This window comes from Glycine soja, chromosome 9 (genome assembly GCF_004193775.1).
Source record: "Glycine soja cultivar W05 chromosome 9, ASM419377v2, whole genome shotgun sequence".
NCBI classification, from domain to species: domain Eukaryota; kingdom Viridiplantae; phylum Streptophyta; class Magnoliopsida; order Fabales; family Fabaceae; genus Glycine; species Glycine soja.
This window is the reverse complement of record NC_041010.1, coordinates 5,460,519-5,485,819: the sequence shown is the minus strand read 5'-3', so window position 1 is coordinate 5,485,819 and position 25,301 is coordinate 5,460,519. Positions and strand designations below refer to the sequence as shown.

The 25,301-nt window shown below is 31.3% G+C and overlaps 1 protein-coding gene across 1 annotated transcript; it reads right to left on the bottom strand.

Moving 5' to 3' along the window:
* Positions 1 to 6,219: 6,219 nt before the first annotated feature.
* LOC114367982 (RNA-binding KH domain-containing protein PEPPER-like) lies at positions 6,220 to 12,674 on the bottom strand. Its single transcript, XM_028325289.1, has 6 exons — positions 12,282 to 12,674; positions 11,056 to 11,311; positions 8,987 to 9,135; positions 8,253 to 8,507; positions 7,616 to 7,807; positions 6,220 to 6,662 (listed from the first exon to the last, which is right to left on the bottom strand). The coding sequence occupies exons 1-6, from the start codon at positions 12,576 to 12,578 to the stop codon at positions 6,480 to 6,482; spliced, it is 1,332 nt and encodes a 443-aa protein (XP_028181090.1). The 5' UTR covers positions 12,579 to 12,674; the 3' UTR covers positions 6,220 to 6,479.
* Positions 12,675 to 25,301: the final 12,627 nt, after the last annotated feature.

The following is a 25,301-nucleotide window of genomic DNA, read 5'->3' as shown; positions in this document are numbered from 1 at the left end:
TGATTGATGTTGGTGATGACCAGAATAATGAATTAAGATTTACAAAGTTAGAAATAATAAAGAATAATAAATATCAATAATTTTTTAAAATTGTAAACTAAACGTACAACCTCAGTAAATAATAGTGTCCCCTTACGCGATATATATCGTCTAATTCGATGTATATACCATTACATATATTCTAAATTTTCATGCAAAAGACTTGGTCCATTTTACCGTGAACAATATAATCATTTCAATTATTCCATTTGCCAATCCAGTGACGATGATGGTGAAGCCAAAAAATATTTGTTCTCCCTCTCATGTCTATGTCATGGAGTTGATCTAGGTTTGGTGGGTCATTTGAAATAATAGTCGCAATTCAAATTGTCACATGACCCTGTCTATTGGGTGGCATTCCACAGCTGCAAAATGTATGATAAAGACTTTTGCTCGAATAATCATTGATACCTCAACATCATTAATTAATGACCTTATTTCTGGTGTATCATAAGGAGTCCACAAGAACTACAAGACACACATTATTATTGTCACATATTTAAGTTTGAAAAGGAAACAAAAAAAATACTTCACTCATCAAAATTAAGAAATGAACCTCATTATATGTAGTCTATCAAATATGACGCGTATCAATCTAACTTAATTGGCAGAAATGTTTGTTTGGGTTGTTGGATGAGACCACCTTCGTGCAAGAGGAAATTCAAGTCCTTCTTGTACTTCTTCCATGGATAGATGATCTATCTTCGGGGTAATACATTTAATGTGATCTCACGCCCATGATTGTAGCAGCAACAAACATCTACCAATTTCCGTTTGGTCACGCTTCACAGCCTGATCTAGAGCTCGAAAAAGGGATGCTAATACTGCTGCACCCCAACTGTAATGACCCGCCTCAGTCAAATTTGATAATAAAATGAGATACATAAAATGAACTCTTGGACCTGATGTATATGGCATCAAACAGTCGCTTATCAACATCATGATATGAGTTTAAGTATGTTGTGCAATGACAACATCATCAGCATCAACTGGAAGTTGTTGAAAATTTTTTCTGTAACCAGCTTAGATAAATCATTTTACCCTTTACATACTTATCATGTGGAGTGTCCCCTAGTAATGTCTGACAAGCAACATGTACATCACCTATGATGATACCAGTTACTGGCAATCCATCAATCTTCAAGCCCAACTCTAGGGTCACATCTTGTAAAGTTATGGTTGCATCTCCATGTGGAAAATGAAATGTATGTCTCGGTTCTCCAACATTCAACCAACACACTAACCAAATGGTGGTTAATATCAACTTTTCTGACATTTATAACATGACCGAAACCAGCTAAAGAGGTTAGGTTTTTTACACAATCATCTATTTGATCCAAGTGTGTAAAATCCCAGACAGAATTATACCTCGAACGAATCATTCTCTCTTGTCTTTCCCACACTTGATTCGAAATATGGTTGTCTTGTAAGTGCAACAACAACCCATCAATTGGTCTAGGTTGTGCATATGTCATTGGTTCACAATGAAGAAAACAAGAAATGGATAGAAGGATGAAAAAAGTGGGATGTAGACAAACAAAAACGCGCTTCGTGAGGAACTTAGTTTGGATGAAAATAACAATGGAGAAGAATGAAAGTGCAACTCAATAAAAGCATACTATATTTATATAAGTTGCTTCATGAAAATGCATGACACACTTAATAAGTATTGGTTTGTTACCAAAGTGTAGGCTTCCGATAACTTAACTTGTATAAAGCCAATATGCATCACGTGGAGTCTAGTATACACATCACCATACTATTCATGGGTTTGATATTACAACTTGATTGGACCTCATACACTTAATGGTTTCAGTTGCCGTGATGACAACTTATTATTCAGTTGTTGTAAAACATGCATTTAGTCTTTCATCCAACTATTTTTCTACCAAGATTCCACGAGTATGATATATCCTTTCATGTAAGCTACCTTATACAATATTCAGCAAGCTGATATTTACTAGCATGTGCTTCCTTCTTGTACACAACTTTACTTTTATACTATTCATGTATGTGCATGTTTCACGAATGCATAGGTATCCTATGCAATATTCAGCAAGTTGTTCTTGTACTAGCATGTGCACGACAACACAAGAATTATACTATTGTGAAGGCTTGTGCATGCTTCATGAGTACATTAAGTTGTTGTTATTATTTATGCAGTTTGATTCAACAATTTATTGCATTATTTCAGCTTCATGCAAAAGGCCAAAATGGTGTACTTTTTTTTGCATTTTTCCAGCACTTTGACTAACATATTGACTGTGTGCAAGTGGCCAAATTACTGCAATAAATTTTTGCAATTTTCCTACATTGTCATTGAGCGCAAAATGGCCAAAATAGTGCTCATTTTCTGCATATTTCATGCAGTCTACAACTTGATTCCAGGACCATAAATGGTGCATATGGAAGTGGCAACCATACACACGACTTCAAAGTCGTGAGCCTTTCCACGACTTCACTATTCAATGGTGCATAGACGACTTGGATTGGAGTCCATCATAAATGGACAGTGGATGGAGGCTCCACGACTTCACTATCTGTTTTTTTTTTTCAATTTTAAAACATTATAGATTATTATATATTAGAATATTATAATTGTGTTATTATTATTTTAGGGTTTAGTGTTTTAATAAGTTATAAGATTTAAGTTATTATTATTTTAGGGTTTAGTTTTTTAATATATTATAAGTGTTAAGTTAATTTTGTTTTAGTGTATTAGAAATTTAAATAATTCATTACATAATAATATCTTAGGGTTTAGTCTTTTAATAAATTATAAGTGTTAAGCTAATATTAATTTAGGATTTTAGAAATTTAAATAAGTTATTAGATAATAATATTTTATAATAGTTATTATTATTTTTATTGATACAAACGTATGTTGCACTAGTTAGTATTCACTATTCACATTTTACTGTTCATTATTATGTAAGTTATAAAAGGGAGGTTTGGTTCACACTTTTATTTCACGAACTAACAATCTTGCATATTTATTAGAATACAAAAGGGTCTCTCATTTTCGCCTTCTTCTTACAGTCTTATTTGTATATTTTTTATTTAGAGTTAGATACATAATTTTAGGGATTTTACCAGAAGAGTGTATTTTTTTCAATTTTTCCTGGTTTGGTGTTTTTTTATTTAACGATAGATATACTAAATTATTTACATTTTCACTTATAAGTTACTTTTTATTTTTTGACAAATGGCTAGTGAAGAATCCATAATAAGAGATAATGTTAGTGACTTCAGTGACGACGAGCAACAACACGATTTTCATGAACTTGGAGAACCAAGCAATCAAAGTGAGTCATCTTCTAATTTTGAAACTATTAGTAGCCAACTTTCAGAAAATCAAGAGTACTCAAATCCTTATCAAAACAGAGGGAGTGCTAGTACAAATGACCTTTGAAGGCTTGACATTTGAATCAAAACAAGTAGTTATGAATGTCATTAAACAATTTCATTTTATGCATTCATTTAATTTTGGTGTGGTCGAGAACAAGAGTGACAAGTACATTGTCATGTGTAGTCAATATGGTAATGTATGTTATTGGAGGGTGAGAGTATCGTTTAGCAAAATACGCAAGAGGTGGGAGTTAAAGAAATTAAATGGTATTTACACTTGTACAAATTTTGTCATATCACAAGATCATGTTAGGTTAGACTCATCTGTAATTGCTCATAATATTGTTCATTTAATGAAAACAAATCCTGGTATCGAAATCAAAACCTTGATTGTAGACATGCTACAACGGTTTGGTTATACTGTTTCATACAAAAAAGCATGGACAACTAAACAAAAATCCCTTGAAATGACATTTGGAAGTTGGGAACAATCATACAGTTATCCGCCTGTATGGTTGACAGTTATTCAACACTTTGTACCAGGTACAATAGTAAAATACAAAACTTCATCTTCAATGGAGGATGGTGATGATAAGTCTCCTAGGGTGATTCTTAATCGTGTATTTTGGACTTTTAACCCATGCATTGAAGGCTTTAAATATTGCAAGTCAATTGTGCAAATAGATGGGACATTTTTAACTAGAAAATATTGTAGTACTTTGTTGACTGTCATCAGACAAGATGGTAGTAGGAACAATTTTTCACTTGCTTTTGCAATTGTTGAGAGCAAGACCAAAGAAGCTTGGATGTGATTCTTGCATTATTTAAGGAGATATGTTACACTTCAACCAAATATGTGTATTATATCAGACAGGGGAACCAGTTTGCTAGCAGCTTTACAATCAGAACGAGTTGGGTGGAATGGACCGAATGTTTCGTCTGTGTATTGCATTCGCCACATTGCATCAAATTTCAACAAACAATTTTAAAATGTTGACTTAAAAAAACAAGTCATCAATATAGGTATGCTTTTAACCATTTCATGTATCAAATTCTTGCTTTATTACATCTTCACTATATTTATTACTCATTGTTTTATCTTTTGACATAGGATATGAGATGAGGAAACCACGATTTGAGGCAAAGTTGTTCGCAATGCGAGCAGAGTTTTCATAAGCAACAGATTGGTTAGATCAAATTTTCAAGAGTAAATGGGCTTAAGCCTACGATGAAGATAAACGGTATGACCATATGACTACCAACCTTACTGAATGTATGAATTATATTTTGAAATGAGCTCGAGCATTACCTATTACTGCCTTAGTCAATGAAACATTTAATAAAATAATTGACTTATTTGTTACTAATGGCATAAAATCATGAATATGATAAAGGCAGAACATAGGTACTTTGAAGACGTAATATGTCATGATGCAAGAAAATCAACACATTACTACCTCACATTATGTCCGCATGTATGTTCGAGAAAAAGGGGAATTTAAGGTTCAAGAAATTGCAAATATGCAGCTTGGTCGACGAGCAATAGCATGCGTTGCCAAATTGAATCAATGGTCATGTGATTATGGACAATTTCAAGCACTTCAAATTCTTTGTTCGCATGCGATTGCAGCGTGTGTTTTTTGCAATTTAAATTATGATGACTTTATTGACCCTGCATACAAATTGGAAAACATTTTCAAAGTTTATCAGCATCATTTTCGTTCCCTTAGAAGTGAAGACAAATGACCTCAATATTTAGGTTCATATTTTATGCATGATCCTTCGAAACAACAAGGCTAACCACTACTTGTATACATAATGAGATGGACGAACCAATTCTAAATAGGCCTAAGAAATGCTCATTATGTAGAAGTAAAGAATATAATCGTACTAACTGTCTATACAAACAAGTAGATGACTAATTACTTCTACTTTTTATGTTTCTATTTAATTTATATTATTCATTTTATATTAATCTATTATGTTATTTTTAATTTAACAACTACTTTTATTACTAAATTATTACATATTATTAATAGTAAATTCCTTTACCCAGAATAAATAATATTATTTCATAAATTATAACTTAATATTAGTAACAATTTTTTTAATATTTGACTTCAAGTTTTAGTTTTTAAAATTTAAGTATTTAAAATAAAACAAATATTAAAAAAAATATTATATATCATTAAGTTACTTTTATATTTCATTTAAAAAAAATAATTGCATAACATTATTAAAAGATTATCTAAATTTTAAATATACAAAATATATTAAATAAAATAATATTTAAAAATATATAATATATTTTAAATAGTATAACATTAAAAATCATAAAAAATATACGACATATTAAATGAAACTAATAACAAGTAAAATTAAAATTATTTATTTAATAATTAAATAAATATATTTTATTACAATTTTAAAAAAATTGAAAACAAAACAAAGTAGTATAAAAAAATGCATGAAAAAAATAATTATGACTTCAAAGTCATAATAATTATAAAAAAAGGATATTACAACTTTGAAGTCGTAATACTTGAAAAAAAACAAAAACCTTTTACAACTTTAAAGTTGTAAAAGCAAAAAAAAAAAAAAAAAAAAAAACAGGTTACAACTTCTAAGTCGTAAAAAAAAATTACACTGAAGTCATACAATTATTTACGACTTTAGTTAAAAAAAAGTTTAAATTGTGACAAGTGTTACGACTTCTAACTAAAAAGTCGTAACACTTGTTATGACTTAGTCCCTTTCGATAAATAATTCAAAAATTGCACCCATATAAAAATAGCAAAAAAAATACCCCTTGTTGGTAAAAAAACCGAGATATTTGGTATTTGCAACCTGCTTCATATGCGCACTTGAAAAACAAACATCATCAAAATGACTAATATTTCATTACATTTTCTATAAAATTTCTCAGCTACAGGCCACCTATAAAATTACTCACAATACAAGATGATATCAAATACATGAAAGCAAGCTTCTCTGAGGCCTCATGATATACTCAAGCGTTAATCTCTCCAATCAGACCCAATTAGAAAGAAACTAGTCTAAATGGAGTACCCTTGAATATAGGGAAAACCAATTTAAAGCCTGAAAGTACTGTAGTCTCCTAAACCAGAAGCTCCATAACCTGTGTATGGTTGTGAGGACAACGAAGATGGAGGGAGGCGTGATGTAGTGCCCAAATGAGAGTATGAAGACCTTGGAACTGCATCTAGCCTGCCATAACTGCTAGTGACAGGTTCTTTGTGACTGCTTATAACATCCTGCAATGCAGAGGAAAGAATTTATGTGAGCAAAAGCTAAATTAATCAACTGTTCCAATAGGAATTGTATCCTGAAGGTAAAGTACTCTAATCAAGTGTCAGTCGAGCAAAATAAGTTGAAAATTTAACACTTATATGCTTAATTTTGTCCTGTAGCCCTGGTGCAGCGGTAAAGTTGTGCCTTGGTGACTTGTTGGTCATGGGTTCGAATCCGGAAACAGCCTCTTTGCATATGCAAGGGTAAGGCTGCGTACAACATCCCTCCCCCATACCTTCGCATAGCGAAGAGCCTCTAGGCAATGGGGTACGAAGTTTTTATGCTTAATTTTGTCCTGTGCATGAGCATATTCCCTTCAGGAATGGATATTACTATCTCTGAAAAGTTAATCCTATCCATCAGACGAAGTCAACAATAACTCCTAAACGATTGGCCTATTCAGGTTGAAGTAAGGGAAAACACCCAACTATTAACTTCCAACAAAATAGTCACATTGTAAGATGTCCACTTAAAATGTTACAACTTAGTTTATACAAAGATAGTTATGAATCAATAATATCATGCTTTCATCTAGCTTCTACTCTTACGTTACATATATACAAAGAACTAAAGGGCACTCGAAATCATCTTTCATTTCCTTACAAACAAAATTGAACTATTGTCTTTCAATCCTCATATTGCACTATCAAGTAACACTCAAGTAATAAAAATAAAAGACTTCAGCAAAGAATATGAAGATGAGGAAGTAATAGTGAGTGTTCCTAAAGCATTCTACCAAGTGAAACATTAATGGCTATAGAATGAGCAACTAGGATAGAAATATGTAAGCAAGAGACCTCCCCATGCATAAATACTAACTACCACCCCATCCGACCATGCACACATGCTTATGTAACAGAAACAGAAAAATATAACTTCCTTTTCCTAGAAGAAAAGGCCCTCTGAAGTCTCCTACCTGAATCAATTGTTGAGCTGTTTGAACCTCAGATGAGGTGCCTTTTATTTCTACAACGATTTCATCAGGAACCCGGCTCTCCTGCACAGTCAATATGGCTCCACTAGTGCGGCGAATGTATTCAATATTAGTCCCTTGAATACCAATGATGTCTTCCGCATAGGATAGTGGTATTTGCATTGTTTGTATTACCTAATAAGTGGAAATTATTGGGGGAATGAAGGGTACCATGACTATCAACAATTCAACAGAAGACATAAATAAACAAAATATATAGACTGAAGCATGAGCAAACACAGTTGTTTTCAGAAACACAAAATATAAATAGCAAAAGACACAAATTTAATGTGGTTTGGCACCTCTTTCCTAAGCCCCACAGGAATCTTTCAACAATCGCTCATTATCTCAACACATTACAACTTTTCTGGACAAACTTGAGAAATCTCTCAATTACAAGTATAACTTGACACACATACATATTCTTTTTGCAAAAAAACAGGCAATCACGCATGCACATTATTCTGCAACAAGCAGTAAAACTTGACAAAATAGAGGCAATCAGTTATCAGTCCCATTCCCCAGTAAATTTCATGAAAGGCAATGAACAGAAAACATGTGAAGGGTTAATATAACTAACCGTAGTAACAATAGGAGCACCAACACGGCCAAGAGCTGAAGAATGGACGCCAGAAAGTGAAGAATCCTGCCCATAGAGAGACATAGTGGAGGAAGGGAGAAACAAGTCCAATTGACTTTCACGGTCAGCTAAGACAGAATCCCTTTTTGTTGAAAGAGGAATATCGGCAAATATGCTAGTACGTGAAGAAGTATGCAACAATGACTTGTCAGACCAGGTCTCTGCTTGACGGTCTTGTGAGGTAGGGGCATTGTACTTTGACACAACGAAATCACATACAATAGTGTAAATATATAGCAAAAATAAGAAATAATATATTTCTCATTTCTTAGACGACATCCATCACATTAACAGAATACAGTAGCAGTTCAACACAGAAAATATACATTTTAAGCCAAAACATCATATAACAATTGACCAAAATCTGATTTTGGAAGTTATAATTCTGTATTAGGAATCTAGGATAATATTATTGGATAGTTATTTTTATATTAACTTCAAATTAGGCAGTTATAGGTTATGATTCAACGGTTATTGTGATATATTATATTATATGTTGTGTTTTAAACTTGTAAAAGGCAACTAAGGTGTCAAACTGTTATTCCTTGTGTTTTGAAGGAGGAAAGAACATCAAAGAAAGAATAAAACGCTATATTGTAGAAAGTTGAGTGGAAGAGAGACCCCCTAAACATATGTTATTTTCAAATTCAAGATCAGGAAAATTACAAGCTTACAGTTTTCTCAAATAGGGGAAGAACGCTATGATCAACCAAAAATTTCCTCAGATGGCCAACTACTGCTTCCAGAGCTTTAAGGACCTTCAAGGCTTCTCCCTGAATTTCCACAATCCTCTCATTCGCAGTAGCATAAAATTGCACCTCATCTTCATGAAAATGATTTGCCATTAAAATAATATATTATAGATTAAATCATCGCAGGCTAACTGGAATGCCATGCTATGATGAAAGAAGAGAAAAGATGCATTCAGATCATTAGTATCATTGCATCCAGATTTAACAAGAAATATGGAATTTAAGAAATGACTAGTCTGGAAGAGGTCTTCTTTTAATCTGGGAACAGTAAAATTGCATTTAAAAGTAAACAGGACAGGGCAACCGGAACTCATGTGAGCATACCGGCATAACAATATACCTATTAACTATTTCTATTCACAATACTCATCAACGCACATGTTGATGGATACAAAGAAATTACTGTATAAAACTATAAGGTTGATGCTTAACTATACGACAACAACATTATATGGAAATTTCACTAGCACATAGGAGAATCATATTCTTGAACAAGACTAGAGCATTTCCATTTATATGGCACACATATAATAACAACAAAATGTCAACAACAACAACAAAGCCTTATCCCACTATTATATGACACACATAATATAAATTTATTAACTAGTAGATATTTCTTTCTTGGGAATGCTAGAAATGAGACAATGAAAGGTGTAACTGAAGCACAATTTAAAATGTTAGAAGAGATTTACAAGGATCTCGGGATAAAGAATGGAGAACGTAGGATATATAAGCTTGCCAGAAATAGTGAAAGAAAAACAAAAGAATTGAATCAAGCAAGATGTATTAATGGTCACAAATCAAGATATCAAAGAGAAAAGGGAGAACTATTTTATAATCTTTTCAACTTTGGATGATTGACTCTGAACATGGAAGGACTAGAAATCCATGAGGACAAACAAAATTTGGCCTACTACTGTAGAATTTGGATTGGATAAGTAAAAGAAGCCCTTAAAAGGATAGATAATGGTAAAGCTATTGGTCCAAATGGTATTCTGATTAAAGTTTGGAAGTGTATAGGAGAATAAGGTGTCACAGCTCACTAAGCTATTTAGCAAAATTTTGAGATCTAAGAAAATGTCAGACGAGGAAAGGAAGAACACTTTGATTCCTATACTTAAGAACAAGGGGATATTCAGAATTGTTTAAATTGCAGAGGTATAAAACTTATGAGTTGTACCATGAAATTATGGAAAACGGTGATTGAGCATAGTTAAGAGAAGAGATGAGAATTGCTGAGAATCAATTTTGTTTTACGCTAGGAAGTTATACAACAAAAAGTCATTTATCTTTTACAAGAGTTGATGATGGAAAGATACCAAAGCAAAAAGAAAGAGGCTTACTTTTATTGACATGAAAAAAACTTAAGATCAAGTGCCAAGAGGAGTGTTGTGACTTGTGAAAGAATTAAACAAAAAAGTTAGGAATCAAGGGAAGTTAAGTTTAAATTTGAGCTTTGGTGACAGACTTTGGAAACAAAAGGTTTAAGCTTAAGTTGAAGAAAGACAAAGTACATGCATTGCAATTTTAGGAAGAGACAAGAGGAATATTACTTGCACGTATTATGAACAGTGAATATTAAGTGCATAAGTTGATTTTAGTTTATGAAAGAAGGTCAATTCATTTTACCTTCTCATTTTCTTTTCTTGTAAGTGTTAATGGAAAAGTTAATCCAAACAACATCTAAGCCTATATCAATAATGATTTTTCCTTTTATCATTGATTTTGAATATGAATGATAAACATGTTCTTTTTTTTTTTTTTCTGTTTTAAGTTGCATGTGTCTATTATGTGTGGATTATTTGCTATTTCTGATAAAGCAAAATTTTGTGGTCCTGTGCTCCCACACCTCTACCTAGGAGTGACTCCTATAGTATACTTCACATAACATTAGTCCATAAAAGAGAATACACAAAAGATCACATGACTACTAAGAAATAGGGGCATCATCATAGATGCATAATTGCATAACATGACAGGAAGCATACCTCCTGACAACACTCTAACTGAAGCACTGGTATTCTCCTGAATAGATTTGATTAACGAGCCTTGCTTTCCAATTAAATTGATAGCCTGAGTCGATGCCACCAATAAACGGATGGAAGAAAATGCAAGACCAGCGGCAGATTCTTGATTCTCAGCATCAGTTTCAGAGAATCCAGAGACACGCTTGAATATCCTTACTACAGCATCCATTGCCGGGGAAAGAGCTGCCTCTGGATCTTCCTTCCCGGACACAAGTACCTATGAGAAATAAAAAAAATCTAACCATATTCAGTATAACACAGAAACAAATACACAAACAAATAGACATCATCATTAAAGGAAAACATTCAAAAGAGTTGACGTGCATGCATAAACTTGTCATCTGAACAGAAACATACAAAGCAATTGATCTATAGAGTCAACTTCCATTCACTTTCTATAGGAAAGTAAATAAAATTCTAAGCACATACACAGAAGACTATACACCACATATAATTTTAAAGTTAGGATAAAATTGAAGTTGAACAATGAAAGCAAACGTAAAACCCAAAATACAACACCAACTAAAACACACATTTAATGAGAGGAAAGCATAAACAAAACAGAATGTGAAAAACGGAATGAAAAAAAAAATAGAGCAGACAAAAAAACTATTCCATCACAAGTAGTAACAAAAAATTAATTCCAATTTACAGCTATATTTTAATGAATGTAATTGAAATCGGTTCACCTTCATCCAACCGTGGATAATCATATAATTAAAAATTACTATTGACTTTTATAATAATTACTTTAAAATTCCTAACTTTGATGTCTATTTGATTGACATAAATTTACACTTAGACTAAAAAAAAACTCAATTTCAATACCACGGCTTCCTAAACACAAGAGAAGTGGAAGCACATTAGCATATCACAATCTGCACATTAGCGATAAAGTTCTCATTATGGAGTATTTAATGCAGTTGCATATCCAGAATTCAAATTCGAGACCACTGATTAAGCTAATACAGCTCCGCGCACGCGCTCGATAGTTTATTAGCATAGGAATTAAAGAAAAGAGATGCAAACAAGCAGTAAAATAATTAAAAAAGAAAAAGTCACTTCATTTCTTTTAGGGTATCAATCAAAATTTTAAATAAAAATTTAAAATTTAAAAAATTAAACGAGAGGGGATAAGAAGAAAACCCTAGAAACAGAAACAGGGATTAGATGCAATTGAGACATACAATTCGATCGGGAGTGCCGAGAGGAGCGTCGAGAACGCGAATGCGGGATCGAGTTTCTTCGCACATCTTCTTTATCAGCTCTCCCTTGCGTCCAATGATGCTTCCCACTTTTCCCACCGGCACGATGAGCCGAAACACGCAGTCCCCAGGCCACCCCGGCCACCTCTTCTCCGGCGGAGTAGATGCCGTGGCGGCGGCGTCAGCTTCCGTTTCGGTGGGCGGTTGCGCGGCGGGGGCATTGTCCACCGGAAGTGGGTTTTCGGCGGAGCCGTTCTGGAGTGGTTCGGCGGTGGCCATTGGAGAGATAAATAGAGGGTGGTCAAGCTGAGGTCTTCGAAAGGGTAGGGAGGAAAAGGAACACACTGGCGTCTCGTCTCGCTGTATAGCTTAGCTTCAGTATTTTTTGTTTTTATTTTATTATTATAATTTTTGAAGGAATTGTATTGAATTGGAATTTTAAGAAATTATTTTGAGATAAAATGTTTTATAAACTTTAGGTTTAATTATAAATCATTAAATCTTCTATGTTTGTGACTCAATTTTTATTTTTTATTTTACATTTTCTCATTCAACTTACAAAATGTCACATATTTTGTCACTTAAAGTTCAAAATTTTGTACATTTTGTCTTGGACGGATCTATGTTTATTGGAGGACCCCAAACATAATGGACCTATATTTAATAAATGTAATGTAATATTTTAATAATAGCATTCATTGAAAAAATAATGATATTTGATGTTATTTATTTTCTTTGTTAATATATTCATTTTACAAAATTTATTACTATTATTTTAAAGGTTTAAAATATTCACATTTATAACCAAATAATTTTATTATCCTTTCTTTTTTATATTGATTTGATTAAAATTAATTTGAGGAATTAAATGTTATGGTTAATTAATTTTTGTTTATGAGATAAAATTACACATTGATAACTAAATTTGGGAGATATACTTATAATTATTCTCATTTTTTTTATTAATATTATTTAGATGTATTTTTTTCTCTTATTATTTCATTTTTTTTTGTCATGATTAGCTGTAATATAATTTTGAGTTTGAGTGTATGAATTTAGTTTTTTTGTTTTAAGTGGAGTATAGGAGAAGTAAAATTCTTCTTTCAAGACTTTAACGCAATTGTCTATTCAAAATTTAAATTTAAAATATGAACATGTGGAAATAATCTCACACTAATTAATTCACTTGTTTAATGATTATTCTATATGAGTCAAGTTTTGAAATTGTGAAGCAAAACCTCATTATATAACTTTAGAAAAGTAAAGTAAATATTAACTTGTATCAAATATTATTGAAATTTATTTTAATAGATTTTGGACTTTTTATAAAATAAATAATTGATTAATTTTTTAATTCAAAATCATCAAAATTATATTTGGTCCCCCTAAAGGACTGGTCAGGCCTGCATTTTGTCCCATATAATATAATTAAACATTTTTAAATAAAACAAGGTGAAAAATACGTGAAAATTTAAAAATTAAGTATTAAAATTAGGAGAAAATATATGAAAATTTTGAAATTTAGATGGTAAAATGTAAATTTTATAGTTTGATGACAAAACTCATGAAAACATGAAATAGGCAAAAAGTGTAAGGTAAGTTTCCTTTCAATTTCTAGGATTCTCTAACATTTGTTATCTCTTTCCCTCAATTCTAATTACTACCTCGATTCATCAAGAAATTGGTCTTAGAAGGGACGGATCTACTCCTAAGGTTGTGTGGACAGCTGCCCCCACTAAGTTTTCAGTTTTGTTTAATATGAATGAGATATATAAATTAAAGATTATATTGGGTCAGTTTAATTAAACTTATTTATTAAAATAAGTACTTATTTTAATAAAATAAATAATTTTTTGTTTTTCAATATATTTATCTAAATTGTTTATACTTAAAAAAATAATTTTCTATTTATTTTAATAAACAAATCATATATATTTTTATAAAAAAATACTTATTTTTAACTTTTTTTAAAAATTTAAACTAATTTACCCATTATATTGCCCCACTCTCTAGCCCAAAACAATATTGCACTACTGCTAATAAATTTTAACATTATTAAAGAAGATATGCTAGTGTGTATCTGACTCCAAGCTATGGATCTTACAAACAAAAGTGTTAATGAGTTGCATCCTTATAACTCTCTTATTCGGCAAATTCAATAGTTTCTGGAATTTGATTGGAACTTGTCTTTCCACCATATATATCATGAAGAAAACAAGTTGACGGATAGGCTTGCAAGGCCTAGTTCTGAAGATGATTTGCTTCTGCTGGAAACGTGTCCTATTTCTATGTTTGATGTTATTTTTGTTTATGTCTTGGGTGTCCATCATATGAGGCAATGGTTGTTTTTTTCTTTCTTTTTCCTGTTTTTGTATTGCTATTTTTAACTTTATAAATAATAATAATAATAATAATAATAATAAAAATCCTACTAAATGCCTTGAACATGTTAACTTTTCACGCACCTAATATCCTTTAACATATTATCTTTTTATGGCAGATAAAAAAATTAACATTTTACACTTACAAATTTATTTATATAATTATTGCCCCCACTACATTAAATTCCTTGATCGGTCACTGCGTCTTAGCAGGGGGAAATTAAGCTACCGGAAACTTTTTGCACAAAATACTGTGATGATTCGTCTCAATATTTTAGTCAAGACAACCAAACTTCATGCTACAACGAAACCACCAATTATTTTGTAACACCCGGATGTGTTACTAAAGTAATTATTACTTTATTTTAGTTTCAATTAAACTCTTAATTGATTTAATTAATAAATTGAGTTAATTTTTTCATGTTGTAGTGATTAATGACAATGCAAAAATATAGATAACTCAACATGAATAAACCTATTTTACATAACATATATTTATATCCCAAGAGTACTAGGCGAGATGGCATCTATCTCATGTCTTTCTAGATATATATACATGCCTAGAAATAAAGAGTATTTTAAAGAGTAAGTGGAGTGTGTGTGATAAAGTCTTCAATGTACCCTCTACCGTATATAATATAACAAAAGGGGAAGGAAATACAAAGACTCACTCCCTAACATTGGCCTACTAATAAAAAAAGTACATAAGAGTCATCATCCACTAAGGGTAACGAGGAGGAACAGATGGCCCTCCATTGCCAATAGGGCCACCAAAACTGCCACGACCACGTTTGCATCCAGAGAACAAACCCCTATAATCATGAGCATCACTAGTCCTGCGAGGAATCATAGAAAGGGCATGTCCAAGAGTATGCATCATTTCCTCAAAAGTCACGATAATATTAAGGTGGTCATCATCACAATAGTACCATCGGGAACACAACGTATCAAAAGTAACCCATCATAACGAAAAGCTGGCAAATCAAGGAGCAACATTCATCCTTGCTTAAGGCCCTGGGTGGTAGGGTGTAGCTCCACAGAGAAAAGGTCATAAGGTCGAGTTCCCACCATTTACTCCCCTGAATGCCACAATCATCGCAGTCACACACACATACAAACAACGCAAGGATAAGCTAACCAAACAGATAAAACATATATATATATATATATATATAATGAAAATCCATGCAATATATCAATTTAATAAATTCTCATATTAAAGAAATAAGAAAACATATTTTTGCAAGTCAAACAACAAATACAAGCTTAGTTTGTCAATTCAATAATTATTTAACAACTTCTAATTTTTCCCTCTCACAACAACTTAAATCATTATTGTATATGGTGATTAAAGATTTTAACTCTTACTTTCTCACAAGGACTTATAAATTATTACATCTTTCATTATAAATTTTTATAAGGACATAAAACAAATGTTACCCTCTAAAGTGTCAATAACCAATACTATACAATTTCATCCAAAGAATGATATGTCCTCCCACAAGAAAAGGTCTTCTCAACAGAACTCCCTAGATGTGCCAAATCACTAGTACCTCCGGAGAATGACATGTTCTCTCACATAACAAGGTCCGCTCAGCAAGACTCTATGGAGCATCTAGGAAAATGGTTGTTCCAGAGGGCGACATGTCCTTTCACTGGATAAAGTTCGCTCAATAGGACTCTACAGAACAACAATAAGAATTCAGGAGGGCAACATGTCCTTTCACTGGACAAGGTCCTTTTAGTAGGACTCTACAGAAATCCCACATCCCTTCGATATCTTAAAATCTTAAAGTTTCAATTGTCACTTCTTCTTATTTATAAGATAATCACATCATCACACACTCATCAAATTCACAACCCATCAACAACAACAACATAACTTTCATACAATTTACAAAATTATTAAGTTAATGACGTATTTTATACACAAGGATTTATATTTATGTTAAGTTTATTATGATATCTATTATATTCAACAAGAACACATTTCAATTTACTCACATACAAATATAAATCAAGTTTGGAAATTATTTAATCAAAATAGTCAATTTTGTTGATAGAACTATGCAAATTCATTTTAAAATTTACTTTATAGTAGCATCTGAAAGATATTAGCATTTTATACCTTAAACAATTTTAGTTTATCTTATGTTATATCTTGATGAAAATATAATTAAGCCTATTTTAATAGAAAAATTTACTTATTAGAAAAAAATCTACAAAAATTATAAAAATCAAAGAAGTTAGATTGTTTCACAATATTAGCAAACAGAACAACCAACAAGATTAGTGTATAAATCTAATCCTTTCAAATATTTACGCAACTAATATTATATCACGGTAAAGATAAATGAATCTAGGTTTTAAATTCTTTGGAATCACTCAAAAACATAAGATACACTACTGTTAGTCGTTATTCACGACTAAGTTTTGTATTGAATATTTTCACAAAAATAACGCTTTACCTCCAATTTATGGTTCTTTTTGTAGGAATTGTACATATTTTCATGTTTAGTTTGATTTTATATAGTAGATACTCCCATTTTGTGAATTAATGTTGAAACCACTTCAATTTCAGGCTAAAAGAAGAAAATGTTCAAGTAGTTGATGTCTCGCTAAGCGAGGCATATGCGCTTAGCGAGTGACATCCGCTAAGCAAGGCATGCAGATCACTTAGCGTGTTGGGAAACCCTAAAAGAGGATCGGTCAGAGATGTGCTTGCCCAGCGCGTCGCAAGCTCACCAAGCGAGTAGGTTGTCTCTTCTCGCGCTCAGCGCGCCCAGCTCGCTTAGCCAAATTTCACTTAGCGAGCCAATCTCGCTAAGCGAGCCTTCAGAAGCTGAAACGTCCAAGTAACCTTTAAAACATTGAAGTTGGCAGAAACTAAGGGAGGAGTCAAAAAAATAGAGCCAAGGGAGAAACTGAAGCGACAAAATTCAAGTCACCATGAGATTTTAGGTTAGAGGAGTGAGATTAGGGTTCTAGAGGTTGAAGGAGACATCTTCAACCCTTCTTAACCATTTTCTTCCACTTAAACTTTGTTCTTCCTTGTATGGAAAGTTCATTTCTTGTAATGGAAGGCTAAACCTTTTGGTTGGGAAGTTCTGCTGAACCCTTGATGTAATATTCTTTCACTATCTATTTAATGTTGTTTTTTTGTGTTCATTGCTTCTATCTATGCTTATTTTTACAAGTTTGTGGCTTGATCACCTATTTGTATATATAGTTAGGATTTTTAGCATTGGAAAGTGCTTTAAAGCCTTAGAACTTGGTAGAGCAAGGTAGAAAATTATATGTCTAGGAATGGAGTGCAGTGATTTAGTCCATATTATGCTGTAGACTTAATGCAACTCTTTTAGGCTGAGTTTGTTGAGGGATCAATGATGAGGTTTAAAGAGAGTTAGGCTCATTCACTAGAGGGATCTTGGTTTGAGTAATTTCTCAACATAAAAACACTAGAATAACATTAAATAGAGAAAAATACATAACAACATCAAGGAAAATTCAGTAGAACGACCCGACGCTTTTTACTTGACTGTTTTTTACTTCTGAAACTTTAGATATTTAGTTTGTATTTAAATAGATTTTAGAACAAAATCCCAACTTGATATTTTCTTACTTTTAGTTTATACAAATGTTTGCTCACTGAATGTACAGTTCTGAGTGAAACAAATTCTCTATGGATATGATACTCGGTCTTACCGTTTTAATATACTACTTGTGCAAATTGGTATACTTGCCGACCTAGCAAAGCAAAAACAACTACTTATAACAATTTTTCTTTTATAAACAATTTGAGAAGTCAACACGAGTTAAAATCAATGCACATCAAGCATCTTATAAAAATTATATACAATTGAAAAATTAATGAAAATGAGCATAGTTTATGTTAAAGAAAGCTTAGGATGTATAGTTTTTAAATATAATCAAACTCGTTCCAATCTCATGTCCATAAAATTTCAAAAATGCAAATCAAGCAACATAAGGTCAACATTTTTCCAACAATAGGATCAACTTGCATAGGGTACAACTCACTCATTTCTTAGTGTTTTAACATGAATCTTGAGTTCTTTCAATAGAGTTTTCAGTCAACTTTCCAATGAGACAAAAATCAACACAAAAAGATAACTAGAACTCAAGTTATGTATATTTCTTTAACACATGTTCCGTACGAAAATGTTCAAGCAACATCACTAGTTAAACAAGCTTTTGTACCAACTCAAAACTCACCAAAATCACAACTTTTCACCAAAATTCCAATTTACATAATCAGTATCATTCAATCCTAGTATAGAACATCACATAAACACAGGAAAAAAATAAAATTTTTCTTTACCAATCTTCAGCACAAACACAAGCAATGAGGGTTTTGAGAACTTTCTCTTCCAAGCTTACAACTTTACCATTTTCCACCACCAAAAATAATTTTTGAGCCCACCAAGATTACAAAGTCATAATAAATTGAAAAGAAGAAATGAAAGAAAGAATAAAGAAAAGAAAGAAGGAAAACTGAAGAAGAAATGGAAATAAAAAAATGAACCACTCTCACCTTTGCTACGAGTTTTTCTTCCAAGAACTTAGAAAGCAAGTAGGAAATGAAAAAAAGAAGAATGAGAGAGGCTTAGACATTACGATGGTTATAAAGGAGTTGATGAGTGTGTGAGTTGTTTATTTTATATATTATTTGACTTGGGCAAGACTTGTAATAGTAAAAAAGATAAGGATAAGTGTAGATACTTTTGTAGGAAAAAGAAAAATAACTAAGCTTTTCTTCCAAGGAAATGTGACGTGCAGGACCAAGCATAAGAAGGAAAATCATATCTGAGTTTGTAGCTTCATGTACTTGTGTACTTGCAAAGCCATCATTGTCAATTTTATCGGCAAAATCAATTTGTAGATAAATTCTAGTTTGGACACCACATGAATTATCGATAGAAAAATAAAATTCTAATTGTTTCAAAATAATAATGACACATATATTTTATCTCTTACACTGATAAAAAGTAATAACTTGTGTACTGGAATATAATACACAGACATTATATGGAATTATTTGTCAAGATTATGAAATACGTGAGTTTTATGAAATAAAAAATTTCATAAAATTTCTAATATTTATTGAGGGTCATGAAATGAGTATGAGACTATTTTGAAAACATCCCCAATGGTGTTAAATGGTTTCTAATAACAACTTCTAGGTCCTTTGACTATTTATCAATTATCTCAATGTATTCCTTTACTTTGTCAAATGATCTTCATACTATATTTTTGTAAATTTACTTTACAAAAATTCACAAAGAAACAAGTATATATATATATATATATATATATATATATATATATATATATATATATATATATTAATTCATGTGGAATTTTAAATTTAATTTATTTTTTTAAAATTATTCAAACACTTATTCATTGATTAATAAACAAGTCTTAGAGATTCTTATTTTGGTCATTACTATACTATGCAAGTTTGTTTTTTAATCAAACTACTTTGATACTAAGTGTAACACTCATTACAGGAATTATTGTACATTCATATACACAAATTGAAATAATTAAAATAATAGAAATTAAATAAACTTTGCATGTCAAATAAAAATTTTCATCATAAAAGATGTACCTTATGCAGGAGGTTCTTAACTACATCCTAATATAATAAAAGTTATAACAAAAACTTAAGTCATTTTTCCTCTTTCTCCTTGTTTCATGATCTTTCTCAATCTGAAACACTATAATTTAAACTAATGCGACAAAATGTTTCATTAAGTGTCCCAAGGACACACAATAACATCTCATATAGCACATATGACATATTTAACAATGAGATGTAAGATTGGTCAAGTGAAGAAAAAAGAATGGAAGGGGGGAGAGACCGCAGTTTTGAATCGTCTTGTTAACAAAAACTAACAACTAACATTATCCAATAAAAAAATATACCATTTAACATACGTAAACATGTCATACTAAAAATCTCATTTATAGAGATATCTAATCATGATATTAAACCTATAAATATCCCCATAACACAAAACATTCAAATCTAACGGGCTTACACCTTTATTAGAAATCCTCATCAATCATTGTAACCTTACTTAACATACATTACTTTATCCTTTTATTTTCTTTTTTGTCCATCTTTGAAAATTAGAGCTCATAATCTCAAGTTGTGCCCCTTGTTTTGTCAGACATCCCTTAGGGAACTATGAATTTTACAACCATTTCTTGTACAAGGAATGTCTCATACCGCTCTTTAGGAATTGAAGGAGACATCTTGTCCAAAGGGTATTAAGTCTTATTATCTTTTATCATCCTTTGGTGATCAAAAGGTCACTTCCCTTCCTTGTCCAAAGATGGCCTTTTCACAACAAATACATTTATTGTCCCTTGGGGATTCAAAGGGTTTACTATCCTTCCGTGTCCAAAGGAGACCTTTTCACAAGCATATCCAGTCACATTATAATTAATTTGCATGCTCACACAATCATCACATTGTGTTTACATAAACATTGCATTTCATTCTACCCCAAATTCTCTTAAGCCAATATATTTTGCTTAAGCGAATTTATCGGACTTCTAGACCTCATATACTTATCATTTTATGCTTTACAAACATTTTTCTTGCACCCTCGAAAAATCAAACTTTCAACAACACATTTTTCTCTTGTCTCCTACATTGAAAAAGGTGTAAAGTGATAATTTTAATTTTCAAAATCACTTTAGCCCTTCAAGCACTATCTAAATCACTTTTCAAAGCCAATTTGAGGACCAAAAATAAAATAGAAAAAATTATTAGAGATCAAAAAGTTAAGAAAAATATTATTAGGTAAAAAAAAATAGGTAATTTATCAAGGACCAAAATCATATTTAATCCTTTAATAAATAAATATTTTGGGAAGGGTAGTGTGAGTATTAAAATAGGCTTTTTAAATTAAATGTTTTAAATATAATGAGAGAAGTTTCTAAAGTTGATATTTTGGACTTTTTGATTATTTTTGTTTCTTTTCAAAGTTGGGCCTTATGCCTGTGGCCCGCCCAGCTATGTTCAATAAATTGTTTATGTTTTCTAAAACCTAACCCTAAATCATTCTCTCTTACTTACGGCTCTTGGAATTGTTGTGATAGAGCTGCTACATGATCTTTTACAAAAGTTGTTGCTACCGTGATCAAAGGATTGGAGAAGTGATTGTTAAGTCCTCTTGTTGTGGGTTTATCTTTTCAAGGTAAGAAAGAGTGAGTTATTTGGCTTACGGGTGTGACAGTAGCCACGGGTAGAAGGGTAGACCTTTGACTCAATTGGTCATAATTCTATGTGAATTATATGAGGAGAAATGATTTTCTCCAACCCTTGTTATACGTTTTGTGTTGAATTACATGATTAGATCAATGGTAAGGGTCATCTCTATGGTTGCCTATTTTTGTGTGTTTGAGATTGAATTCAAATATCGATGGTTCAAATGTGTTATCATGTATATGTGTCTATGTGAAAACTATGTGTGCAGTATTGTACATGCATGTCTATGCCTTTGTGTTTGTGTGACTTTGTGTTTGTTACGACGTGAAACTATGTGTGCTACCATGTGTGTATTTGTGCATGACTATGTGAAATTATGTTTTTGTATTTTTGCATGTATGTGTGTCGCTCTGTGAAACTATGTGTGCATCGTCATCTCTACAAGCTCGTCATCAACTTTGCAATAAGAAATTCAATGTAACTCACTCACTTAGTCATGATAGTAGAAACTTTCTTCTTTAGTTCTTTGATATATGTTTTTTATTTCTTCCTTATTTGTTCAATAATTTCTTTATTATTTTGTTCCTCATTTGTTTTGCTTAACATTTATTTGTTGTGATGCAACACAAGAATTAATTACCCGTTTGTTAGTGTTTGTGATTACTTGATTACATCTCATGTTTTTCATACAAACCAAGTAAGAAAAAGCTTCTTTTATGGTTGAGAGTTGATGTGTGTGACTATTTATAACAAATGAGTTTTGAATATTAATCAGCATCGATCATATATATGAATACATGTGAAAATTGGAAACTAAATTGTAAATAAGATGACAGATCATCAAATAAAACATTTTAAACTTCAGTTTGAAAAACATCATTTCATTTATTTATATAGTTTAACAAAATTACAAATGTTTTTTTTTCTTTTTGTAATAGAGAGAACTTTTTTCTATTAATTGGGAGTGTTTAGTAACTTATAAAAAATCTTATTTGACAAAAGAAAAAGTTTTAGATAATATATAGATGAATAAAAATAATCTTAGTTTCTTTTTTTTTTTTTTTTTGCAATCTTCAACTTATACGGAAAGGGCATCACAAAAGTATCTAGGTCATGACCTAATGTTTGTGTGCATCAAATGTAACTTTTTTTCCAATGTGTACTTTGATAATCAAGTCATCATTTTGCATCTTCATTTTCATAAGGTATTTTAAGGTTGCATTGACTTACACTTATGTTTCTCTTATCAAGTATTATTTTTACACTTAAATTATAGTACTCATAATTTAAGTATTGAAATAATATTTGATAAAAGGAACAAAAAATATAAGTCAATGTAACTTCAATATAGCATATGAAGCTCCAAAATGCTGACAATCAAACTACACATTGAAAAAAAGAGAAAGTTTGCTTTAAGGAATTATGTTGGCGGCATATAGACACCAAATCATGTCTTGAATACTTTCATGATGTCATTTCTTCATAAGTTGTAAACAAAAAAATGAAATTAAAACTATTATTAATCCATCTATATATTTTTAATTTCTAAAACTCTTTCATTTTTCAAATGAAATTGTTTACAAGTTACTAAACACTCTCTATTAATAGAAAAAGTGCACCCTATCATAAAAAGGAAAAAGTGTTTGTAATTTTGTTAAATTATATGAAGAAATGAAATGATGTTTTTGAAACTGAAGTTTAAAATTTTATTTGATATGAAAATACATTGTAAAATCCTATTTTAGATGCTATGAGTATATGTTTTATGTTATGTGTTTGTGTGTAATGTATTGTTCAGTCTCATTAATTTCTTTAGACTTAATTATATTCCTAAAACTTTATTTATTTGAATCCCAAATAAAAAGTAGTTATTATACCTATATCTTTATCTTTTAATATGATACTATTGCGTCATAAACTAAAACTTTCATGATTTTAATGTCTTATACTTTTACTCTCACACTCAGATTTTATCTCGTTTACCCATCACACCACCAAAAACCCATCCATGCATCCCTCTTTATCTCAATTCCATATGGCTTTATCTCCACGCCCAACCCAACACCAATTTATTTTTCATTCATCCTCTCAATCTCTCGGTCTCACACCCTCACACCATCATCAATCTGATTTCTCACTCATCGGTCTCACTTGAGCTCGTGGTTGCATCACTAAGGCTCGGTCAAATTCTCTACCTCTTTTGAGCTTGGTAAGCTAAATTCTTCACTTCTTTCTTTGGTTTCTCCCTACAATGTTCTAATTAAAAAAAATCAAGTTGTGTATATTGATGTTTTACTCATTGTATTAAAAAAATCTACTTTATATGCAACTTTCTGATTGTCATATCTAAAGCATTTTTCAAATTTGATTTTGTTACTCTTCATTTCTCCTATAGGATGAACCATGTAAAGCCATGCATGCAGAGTTTTGTTATTCAAAACTTGCATGCAAAGCTATATTTGTGTTGTTATCACCTTCTTATTTGATATATGGACTAAAACGAAAATGTTGGGTAGGTATATGGACCAAAACTTATAGATTGTGTGGGTAAAGTGACTTAAACATAAGATTGTTGTGTCAATGTCATGTCAACACATAGTTAACGATGTTAATTGGTATTTGATGATAATGACCAAAACAATACTAAAAGTTTACGTGCAAGCAAGCATAGCAACAAGACATGGATGCGTTTTAGCTTCCCCACCATGACTCTTTAACAACGCCCATGTCTTCAACCTAATTCCAGACAAGGCTCAAAATTGGTGTTCTACCCTCGACCTAAAGTAAGGTTAGGTTTCCTTATATCACCGTTGTTTTTACTATTTGATCTACCTACCTAAACCCACTTTTAACTTTGGCTTAATGTGAAATGACAATGGTACTTATGCAAGTGAAAAATATGCTAAACTTGCAACTTTGTATTTGTTGGTGATTAGGGGACTGAAATAATAGAATACGTACAACTTAAGCACAAATAACTTTATATAAAAAAAATTATCAATACAATTCAATAGCTTTCAAACACTATTAAAAAAAAAGAAAAAATTAATATGTTAAAATTAGATAATTAATCAATTTAGCAGAAGTTTAAAATTAGACAATTAATCATATTCAAATTGTAACACTTGTTTAAATTTACTGAATAAATTATTTATACTAAAAAATCTGCCTTGAAAATGATAAATTGGTTGTGGATTAGTCTAACCATATGAACCAATAAGAAACATGCAAACAAGGATTCAAACATAATAGTGTAGTAGTGACAATATAGATGATGAGATGGGAGACTCGTAAGTGAATGTTCCCTAGAAAATCCCTTGTTGATCTAATTAGTGTGGGATTTGTGAGGGCACATTCCCTTATTAAATTTTTGATTTT

Excerpts from the sequence above, each read along its gene's own strand:
- LOC114367982 (XM_028325289.1), bottom strand. The coding sequence starts at position 12,578 with ATGGCCACCGCCGAACCACTCCAGAACGGCTCCGCCGAAAACCCACTT. Across the intron at positions 11,312-12,281 it reads TCGGCACTCCCGATCGAATT|GTACTTGTGTCCGGGAAGGA; the intron begins GTATGTCTCAAT and ends TATTTCTCATAG. Across the intron at positions 7,808-8,252 it reads GTGCTCCTATTGTTACTACG|GTAATACAAACAATGCAAAT; the intron begins GTTAGTTATATT and ends TCCACTTATTAG.